Genomic DNA, 10,811 nt, shown 5'->3' on the forward strand with positions numbered 1-10,811 from the left:
ATTAATTAAAGGGTCATAGATTATTAAGCACATTGCTATCAGAACTATAGTCATGTATGGATGTGAGAGTTGGACTGTAGAGGAGGCTTAGTGCTGAAAAATCGATGCTTTGGAACTGCGGTGGAGCCTCATGGGGCTACAAAAGAATTGAACACAACTGTGTGACTAAACAACAACAAGAACACAAAGATTATTTTGAAAAAGGAAGATGTGAACTAATTTCCATTTTAAGAGAATGATTCTGGCTACACTAGAGAAAACAGAATGTAGGGGTAGAGGAGTGGAAGTAGGAAATCAAGAGGATATTACAGTACTTTAAATAAGAGCGGAGAAGTGTGAGATCATCGTGAAAGCAACGAGAAGTTGGGATTCCTGACACACTTTGGGTATACAGATGTGTAGGATGTGGGGAAAGATCAGAATTAAGGATAAATCCACAAATTATAGCCCAAGAGTAGCATGATTGAGATGTTATTAATTGAGATGTTGAAGACTTTGGATTTATCAGGTCTTGATAGGCACCCATCAGGAAAACCAGCAAACTGGAAGCTTCCATTCTATGGCGTCAGTGCTAAGTGCCTTACACGGAACTAGTTAACAGATATAGAAAAGAGAACAAGGCATAATTCCAGCCTCTCTGAGAATTCCAGCCTCCCTGAGAATTCCAGCCAAGTGGGCTGTAGGCTGATTAATTATCAGATTGGGCACTCTCTAACCTAAAAGGAAATTGTCTGTGAGGGGCTTGTGCCTACCTTCTTTAACATCACCAAATCTTGGAATATGAAAATGTGGAGAGCAAAATGTGAGCTGTTTCAAATAAATTAGCTCTCTTGACCTGAAAATATAGCATAATTATGAAGTAACAGAATTCATGACTAATAGTAAACAACAAGAAAGTGTAATAGGAAGTTAACAGAATAAATTTCCCTGAGTGCTTTATATCCTTTATTTAATATATTCAAGTATTAGAGCTAAAGATATCATTTCCCAAGCTAGGCTGTTCACTGAGCTGACATTGACCTCATCTTTGCGATTCGGCTGGAGGCGCTCCATTCTTGTAACATCATGGCAGCGTATGGGCAACAGATTGGACTCAACTACCTCTGGTACTCCCAGATCTGTGCAAAAGCCATGAGAGATACACTGAAGACAGAATTCAAAGCAAATCCCGAGAAGACTTCTGGCAGCAGCATAAAAGTTGTAAAAGTCAAAAAGGAATAATTTGCCCTGACTTAACTTGAATGCTATGTTTTAAAAGTGAAGATGTGTAAGCACATGTTATGGCAGATTGAAAATTATCTCACTTCATGGGGGGAAAAATACCTGTCTTTTTCATAGACTGACATTGCCAGTAATTTGAAGTATGGCTCAAAAATATATCATTTTGCAAGTGTTTAAATAAATGCATGATATAAGAAAACATAATAATAGGTGAAATTAAGACTTTGAGAAAGTATTCCTGTCTTTGATGTTGATCAAGCTTTGCAGTCATATCTGTTTTCTGAAGACCTTAGACTAAGGGTTTGACAACTACTGTCTTTTAAAACATTACTTTTTTTATTTGATGGAAAAAATCCAAGACTATAGTATATATTTTGGAATATAAAGAAAAACACAGAAGAACTCCAAAATAGAAAAAAAAAATTGTGTTTAATATTTTCTTTCAAAATTAGCCACAGCTAATATTTTGGTGTTTGTTCTAAGACAACATGTAGAAATGCATATTTTCAAATAAATGTAAACACACTTATGTTAACATTTACCAATTTCCATCAGAGATAATTTGTATAAAAGAAAGATGTATGTTGTATACACTACTATGTATAAAACAGATAACCAACGAGAACCTACTGTATAGCACTAGAATTCTACTCTAAGTTGTTTGATGATCTAAATAGGAAGGCAATCTAAAAAAGAGTGGATATACGTATACACATAAATGATTTACTTTGCTGCACCATGAAAACAACACATTTTAGAACTATAATCCAATAAAAATTAATTTAAAAAGAAGAAAGGTGTATGTGTTTAGACCACATATTGATGAAGAAAGATGAATATTAAAGAAAAAGAAAATAACCAAAATGTTGTTTTCAAAAGCACATTCACCCTTAGAATTGTAAAATAGGTATTTGTAATTCAGCTTTTCTTGTCGTAATTAACAAGTCACTGAATTAGCTGATCTGGTTCTATTGTGTTTCTTAAAAGACTGCTATGTGCCTAACACTATACTTGATATTTAAATAAAGCAAAGGCATGGATTTTTTCCTGGAAGAATTTAGTATTTAGTTGAAAAATATATAGCTTACCTTCACAAATAAAAATGTCTATCGACATAGAAGAGTATATCTCTAAAATCAAAATAAGGTAATAGTCAAAATAATATTCAATCAACTAATATTCACTAGCTGAATATTTTATTTTCTTACAGAATTTTTTGACACACATGACATACTTTAAGTGAGAGAAAATTCAGTGCTCTGTCTATATATCTTATTAGTACTGACTTTTTACATAAGATTTTAAAATGTATGCTTTGTATTGGTAGTGTCATTTTTCCTAAAAATATGCTATGATTAGCGTGTGTGTGTCTGTGTGTATGTTTGTATCCACTTGTTAAATACTGTTTTCAGTCACTGATATCACTCTAAGTGAAGAATGAAATAAGATAATACTCATAACATCAAACATTATGCTTAATGCCTCGCTCTCTTCTATATGCTCTCCTATTTATCAGCTAATGTGACTTCACAACACCTCAGTGAGCTAAATACTATTGCTATCACCACTTTACTAATGAGGATAAATAAGTCACAAAGAGATGGAGTGTTTTAGCCTAGCGTACCCTTAGTCATGGACTTCCCAGGTGGGGCTAGTGTAAAGAACTTAGCTGTCAACATAGGAGACCTAGGTTCGATCCCTGGGTCAGGAAGGTGCCCTAGAGGAAGGCATAACAACCCATTCCAGTGTTTTTGACTGAAAAATTCTATGGACAGAGGAGCTTGCCAGGCTACATTCCATAGACTCCCAAAAAGTCAGACACAACTGAAGCAATTTAGCATACATGCACCCACTCTTAGTCACTCGGATAGAAAGTGGCACGAGGTTTCACACCCTGGCTATTAGGCTCTAAAATTTGGGTCCTTAACGGCTGTAGCCTGCTGCTTCATGTAGCTTCAGTCCATCAATTTCCATTTTATTACATGAATACATATTTTAAAATTATAATTGTTGAGTATACATATAATTGCAAATGATCACCATTACTTTCAAATTAAAATTCTCAATTTTTAGTCTAAATGTTTTCTGGGAACATTTTTTCAGGCAACTTACATTTACCAAATTCATCTTACAATTATTCAACCAATTTACATTTCTAAGTTTTTCATAAGATACCAGAAACTTAGATTTTAGCACCTCCTGTTATTTTCCAGTATTTATATAACCGTGTTTTCCCCCCTCAGGATTGTAAAATAGATTATTTGTAATTCAGCTTTTCTTGTAGTAATTAACAAATCACTGATAGCTGATCTGGGTCTATTGTGTCTCTTAAAAGACTGCTATGTGCTTAACACTATACTTGATATTTAAATAAAGCAAAGGCATGGATTTTTCCCTGGAAGAATTTAGTGTTTAGTTGAAAAATATATAGCTTATCTTCACAAACAAAAAATGTCTATATCAGCATTCTTTCTATATCAACTTCTTTTCATGAAACACACAGTGATTTCACCAGGCTGAGAATTCCAATGAATAAGTATCGTGGATGAAACACAATTCCTAGTCCACTGACTAAAACTTTCACATCATTTAAGGTTATAGAAAATAAAGTTCTCACTCATATTAGTGCATGAAGACATTGTGAGTATAAAAAGCAACTTGAATCTTTCCAAATAATGTTTTTTCTTCTTCAAGTATATAATTTTTAAGCCTTCCTGGTTTTTGTTACTAGCAATTACTGGCAACTATTGACATCTTGGTTTAGAATAATGCTCTTTGTCTCATGCAGTGTTTGAGGGCTTATATAGTCGTGTATGGGTTTATTGAGAAGATAAACTTTGAAGGATGTATATCATTCATATTTGATTTTTTAAATTTAAATTTATATAATTGCTTTACAATATTGTGTTGGTTTCTGCCATATATCCAACATGAATCAGCCATAGGTATACATATATCCCCTCCCTCTTGAACCTCCCTCTCACTCCCAAACCCCATCCCACCCCCTCTACGTTGTCACAGAGCACTAGATTTGAAATCCCTGACTCATACAGCAAATTTCTACTGGCTATATGTCAGGGGAGTTTTTGTAATTTCCCCGGTTCTGTTTTGCCACAGCAAAAAATTTGAAGTGAAGGACAGACCACTGTTACACATCCGTGTTACAGCTCAGTTTTACTTGGCAAGCAAAGGAAAATACATCCTCAAGGCACGAGGGCAGGCCAACCCAAAAGACTCAAAGAGAAGAGAAGACTGCGACTTAATTTTGGCTCCTCTTTTATGTATTTTTTTCTCCTCCTCCTGAGCCTGCCCTATGTAAACTGGGCTGACCAGGAGGTCTGTTTGTTTTACCTGAGGTGCTCACTCCAGTCATCAGATGTTCCGTTGTTCTATTTTCTCAGATTATTTCCTTTCTTTGTCTTTTAGCCACCGCCGTTATGGACTTCTTTCTCTATTCTAACTACCTGACACATTTAATTTTACACATTAAAATGTATATGTTTCAATGCTACTCTATCAATAGCACATTATATTTTAATGTTACTGTGGCCTTTCACTTAAATAAATCATTCTCCTTGAATTCTGTTTTTTGCCTGAGCAATGTGAAAACAACTTTTTTCAATTTCACCAAGATCATCCACTTGAGTAGTTATATGGCTCTTTATTCAAAATTGTCTTGAATTGAATTGAATTAGTATTTTACAGTTCTATCAACACAGCCTATAAACAACTTTAACTCTGCTAATGAGACCACATATCTCATCAAAAAATATTTTTCCACGTACAAAATGCCATCCCCCTCTTTATTCCCTGTGTTTTATCTATCAGCATCTCCAAAGAGTTTTACTCTCTATTGGCAAGCAATTGTCAACCATCAAAAAACAATTTTAAGATAGTTTCCACTAAGAAGCACTCATTTTTTTAAAAAATCTCAACAGTTAAAAATTTGTATACCCTAATTACCTTGATGCTAAATAAATCATTTATTTCCTATTATACAGTAAGCATTTGAAAAATATAAATTTCCAGAAAAAATCACCTTTTAGAAAGAGATATAATATTTTGCTGTAATAGTTTATTATTATAACAAATGGCAAGAACACATATTTTTATGTCTATATCAAATTTTGCTTTAGGCATATTTAGCAATTTATGTCTAAAGACACATCTAGAAAACCAACCAGGTAAGGTCTAAAGATTTCTTTCTTCAGTAATTTAAAATCTGATTATGAAATATTTTATTGGCAGTTACATTATTTTTCAAGACAGTTGATTTGTGTTAATGGAATATTTTCTAACTGTAGAATTTTCAGTGGATTTCTTGAAGGAATTAAAATTTAACAAATGCTACAGAAGGCAGCATTGATTTTCATGCAGTATAGTCACCGCAGTCATTGACCAGTACTTGCTGTGCAGCCCAGGGCACTTTCCCAGAATGGACTTCAGCTCATGTCCTTGTGTGAACTGCCCTGACTTGCCTACCCTTTTATGTTCTCTTTGTCCTCATTCAATGGCAGTCATTGAATTTTTATTTCTTCCTACAGGGGCTCTGTGTTACATAATCCTCTTGCCTCTCATTTGCAATCAGTTATACGCTTACTCCTTGGAAGGAAAGCTATGATCAACCTAGACAGCGTATTCAAAAGCTGAGACATTACTTTGCCGACTAAGGTCCGTCTAGTCAAGGCTATGGTTTTTCCAGTAGTCATGTATGGATGTGAGAGCTGGACTGTGAAGAAGGCTGAGTGCCAAAGAATTGATGCTTTTGAAGTGTGGTGTTGGAGAAGACTCTTGAGAGTCCCTTGGACTGCAAGGAGATCCAACCAGTCCATTCTGAAGGAGATCCGCCCTGGGATTTCTTTGGAAGGAATGATGCTAAAGCAGAAACTCCAGTACTTTGGCCACCTCATGCGAAGAGTTGATTCATTGGAAAAGACTCTGATGCTGGGAGGGATTGGGGGCAGGAAGAGAAGGGGGCGACAGAGGATGAGACAGCTGGATGGCATCACTGACTCGATGGACATGAGTCTGAGTGAACTCCGGGAGATGGTGATGGACAGGGGGGCCTGGCGTGCTGCAATTCATGGGGTCACAAAAAGTCGGACACGACTGAGTGACTGAACTGAACTGAACTGATACCCATCTGATTGCTGACTTATACCCATAACATCCTCTTACTTTCAGTTGTGGTGTAAATACATTTTAAACATTGATCAATTTTGACAACATATTTATTGTGGTTCTTGAACTAAGATATAACCTAAGAAATACACTTGTTCCTTAAACAGAGCTTTGTGGACAGTTACAGTTCACTCCATAAATGTATCCAAATTCTAAATGCAATTTGAATGTCACTCATAGACCTATTTTCTGATAGCTTAGTTAACTTTCTTTTTCACCCTAAGTTTTTCAGTGTTGAAATTTAATGAGCAGATGACAGATTATTCCATGGCTAATACTTCTATAAATTTGTAAACTTGTGATATAAAGATCTGGATTCTAATTTATTAGAAAATAAGCGAAGACTCTTGAGAGTCCCTTGGACTGCAAGGAGATCCAACCAATCCATTCTGAAGGAGATCAGCCCTGGGATTTCTTTGGAAGGAATGATGCTAAAGCTGAAACTCCAGTACTTTGGCCACCTCATGCAAAGAGTTGACTCATTGGAAAAGACTCTGTTGCTGGGAGGGATTGGGGGCAGGAGGAGAAGGGGACGACAGAGGATTAGATGGCTGGATGGCATCACTGACTCGATGGAGTCTGAATGAACTCCGAGAGTTGGTAACGGACAGTGAGACCTGGTATGCTGCGATTCATGGGGTCGCAAAGAGTCGGATACAAATGAGCAACTGAACTGAACTGAAGCCTTTGATCTTGGTGCTATGCTGGGCAGAGCTCCAGTCTTAAAATTTATGTAAGCCTCTATAAATGATTTGAGGATAATAAAACACAATTTCACATTTTCATGAGAGTCATGGGAAACCAAAAAGAACAAAATGTTTCTATAATTCTTAATCATCTTCCTTATAAAATTATATCCAAAATCAATATTGTCTTTTCATTATTAATGCAGAATATATATTTTAAGAAATAATGAAATAGTGTAGTTTTATTCTTCAATAGTCTGAGTCTCTTTATGTTTTTATTGGCAATGGGTAACATAGTAGTTGCAATTATCTCTGGGGCTGTTAGAAAGTATACCACAATTTTAAGCTAATGTTTTTTAATTCATTTCAATAAATAGTTTTTAAGTGTTTCTCACATACAATCTAAGTATAATATATTGCATAGAATAAAATGATGAAAAAATGACTCTCTTCTCTAGGACCTAACAATATTATGTGAGCTTTAGATCTGGATAACAAAGCAAAGTTAGGATGCATGCTGTTGATATTTATAGCTAAATTTCACATTATTGATTTGAAATTAAACTTTTTATATGTCAATCATGATTATATGAAGATAATATCAACTATGATGGTATCAGCATGACTTATGAAGTTAAATCCCTCATGATTACAAAAAGATAATATTTAATCTTCCTGAGAGGAGCAGGGATACTTTCATAAAGGAGAAATAATTTATAGTAGACATGGAAAAAGAATGTCCAGTTTTAGAGAGAATAGCAAGAACAAAAGACTAGAAGTGGGAAAGTATAGGACATTTTATAAAATAAGCACTTTACTGTTACTAAAGATGATGCTACATGCAGTGAAGAAAGAGATTTTTATCATCATGTTAAATAAGTATCATTCCCTATTATTCCCATTCTTGAATTTAAATTTGGAAACAAAAATTGGTATTTAATTCCATAGAAAAAGGAAATCTGATTAGATTTGAAAAAGAACTTTGTTAGAGCTTGGTTAGAAACATAATTAGCCCAATAAACATGCTTTTCTAGAAAGAGGAGGTATAGATGCCCAGATTTATCAAGAGATTATTTCAATGATCCAGAAGAGAATTAATGAAGGCTTGAACTACTCTGTTGTCAAAAGATTGGAAAGAATGGAATGGATTTTGTTTGTTTTTATAAATGGAAGAAATAGACTCTAAAGACAAGTTCCTAAACTCTATGAGGATTTAAAGACAACTCTGAAGCACTTGTAACGTGTAGCTGAGATAATTTTGTTCATACTGCAGAACCAAGAAGGTTGGATAAGGAGCAGGTTGTAAGATGGGCTGAATATATCTGAAGGGCTGACAAGGCATCCACGTAGAGGAAGCTTTTGAAAACACACATCTGAAGCTCTAGAGAGAGTTGAGAGCTAGAAATTAGATTCAGGAGTCATCTCAACAATGGTCCTGTTCAGTCTGTATCAATCTACTTACTATCAAGCCTAGATTCAGTATTCTATAAACTTTTTCAGTCAAACATTTATTACAGAGTGTCCACACATTTTCCTCATGACATTTTAAATTGCTATTTAAAATGGAAATTACACAGTCCCTCTTAGTTCTGCGAATATTGTAATACCTTTGCTTGTGATCTTAAAATAGAGAAAATACAACCCCTTTCTTGAGATTCTGGGAGCTTCAAGGACTACATAATTCTTAAGAACATGTTCTCAGGCTTCTGTCCTCATCCCACTAGCATAAGTAGCATGGTTCTGAGTAGACTATTTAATGTCTTTGTTAATTAATAAAGTGTGAGTGGCAATATTTACCCCAGAAATGTGCACTATTATTAAATGAAATGATGAAAGCACTATTCAAGTGTAAGGGATGATTTTTTTATGTATGTTTTATTTATTTGTTTTTGGCTGTGCTGGGTCTTCACTGATGCACACAGGCTTTCTCTAGTTGCAGCGAGTGGAGGCTACTCTTTGTTGCAGAGCACGGGTTTCTCATGGTGATGGCTTCTCATTGCAGAGCTCAGGCTCTAGACGATAGGCTTCAGTAGTTGCAGCATGCAGCCCCTACAGTGTGGGCTACAGTAGTTGTAGAGCATGAGCTTAGTTGCTTCATGGCAAATGGAATCTTCCCAGACCATGGATTGAACCCATGTCCTCTGCATTGGCAGGTGGATTCTTACCCACTATACCACCAGGGAAGCCCAGAGATGATTATTATGTTCTCCAACCACCTCTATCTCACATTCCCACATGAAACATGCAGCCAACTGGATGGTGATTACAGTATATATTGGGTACCAGGCCTCACACAGGCTATATTTAGGGTTCAGTAGATTTAGGACATAAAAATAACGGGTAGGGAGGAGGCATGATGTTGTTGGGCTGTGAGACTTTGGGCAAAGGAACAGTCACTTGAACCTCGGTTTACTGCTTGATAAAACAGAGATGATGCTAGAATCTCTTCATTAGGTGTTGTGACTCCTAAATGCTCAGAGTTATTAGCTATGCACTATCCCATGGACAGAGGAGCCTGGTAGGCTGGCGTGCTGTGATTCCTAGGGTCGCTAAGAGTCAGACATGACTGAGCGACTTCACTTTCACTTTTCACTTTCATGCATTGGAGAAGGAAATGGCAACCCACTCCAGTGTTCTTGCCTGGAGAATCCCAGGGACAGAGGAGCCTGGTGGGCTGCCGTCTATGGGGTCACATAGAGTTAGACACAACTGAAGCGACTTAGCAGCAGCAGCAGCAGCATTACAGTAAAGGGTTCAACTTTTCAGTCTTGGAGTTGGATTTGCAAAATGTAGTATTTATTTTCTTAAAAAAATTAAAGTTAACATAGCTCTGCAGGCCTTAAAACAGCTATCGGCAAATTTCTTATCAGTTCAAGGTAACAGTCACTTCTGGTTCTAAAATGAATTCAATTCAGAATTTTGAGTCAGTTGAAGTTTTCACACCTGCTCCCTTTGCAGTTCATCATCTCTGGTGCTTAATTAGAGTCCAGGAATCAGATCAGGGGTGTCTGGTCCACAGGCCCACATGTTGTCATCTTTTATTGCTGCTCTCCACTGTTGTATAGCATGTTAACCTTGTACCTGTCATTGTGCACTGGTATTTGTTGCTGACACCCATGATCTGTGTAACTTAAAGGTAAGAAGTTCACATAGTGTGTCTTCATTACACTCCCCTCTATTGCTTGGCTGTTATGCGATAGCAACAAATAATCCCCAAGTCACAATGACTTATAACAACAGAGTTATTTCTTGTTTAGGCTGCATATTTATTGAAGATCATAGCAGTTCCACTCAGTGTCAGTCTTTGTTATAGGATACAATTTGCAGGAGTGGCTCCTATCAAGGACCTGGCTGATATTACTGTGGAGAGAGTGGAGGCACAAAATGGATCATAAAGATTTGCTAGAAAGCACTTACGTTCAGCTCAGTTCAGTTCAGTCGCTCAGTCGTGTCCGACTGTTTGCGACCCCATGAATCACAGCACACCAGGCCTCCCTGTCCATCACCAACTCCCGGAGTTCACTCAGACTCACGGCCATCGAGTCAGTGATGCCATCCAGCCATCTCATCCTCTGTCGTCCCCTTCTCCTCCTGCCCCCAATCCCTCCCAGCATCAGAGTCTTTTCCAATGAGTCAACTCTTCGCATGAGGTGGCCAAAGTACTGGAGTTTCAGCTTTAGCATCATTCCTTCCAAAAAAAATCCCAGGGCGGATCTCCTTCAG

At 36.7% G+C, this 10,811-nt stretch overlaps 1 protein-coding gene across 1 annotated transcript; it reads left to right on the forward strand.

Moving 5' to 3' along the window:
- The first annotated feature begins 1,065 nt into the window (after positions 1-1,065).
- Positions 1,066-1,221, forward strand: LOC114113047 (ATP synthase subunit epsilon, mitochondrial-like). The gene has a single exon (XM_027964709.1). It carries the CDS (start codon positions 1,066-1,068, stop codon positions 1,219-1,221), a length of 156 nt encoding a protein of 51 aa, XP_027820510.1.
- The last annotated feature ends 9,590 nt before the right edge of the window (positions 1,222-10,811 follow it).

The sequence above is a fragment of the Ovis aries genome, chromosome 1, assembly GCF_016772045.2.
Source record: "Ovis aries strain OAR_USU_Benz2616 breed Rambouillet chromosome 1, ARS-UI_Ramb_v3.0, whole genome shotgun sequence".
In the NCBI taxonomy this organism is placed as follows: Eukaryota; Metazoa; Chordata; class Mammalia; order Artiodactyla; family Bovidae; genus Ovis; species Ovis aries.

Excerpts from the sequence above, each read along its gene's own strand:
- LOC114113047 (XM_027964709.1), top strand. The coding sequence starts at position 1,066 with ATGGCAGCGTATGGGCAACAGATTGGACTCAACTACCTCTGGTACTCC.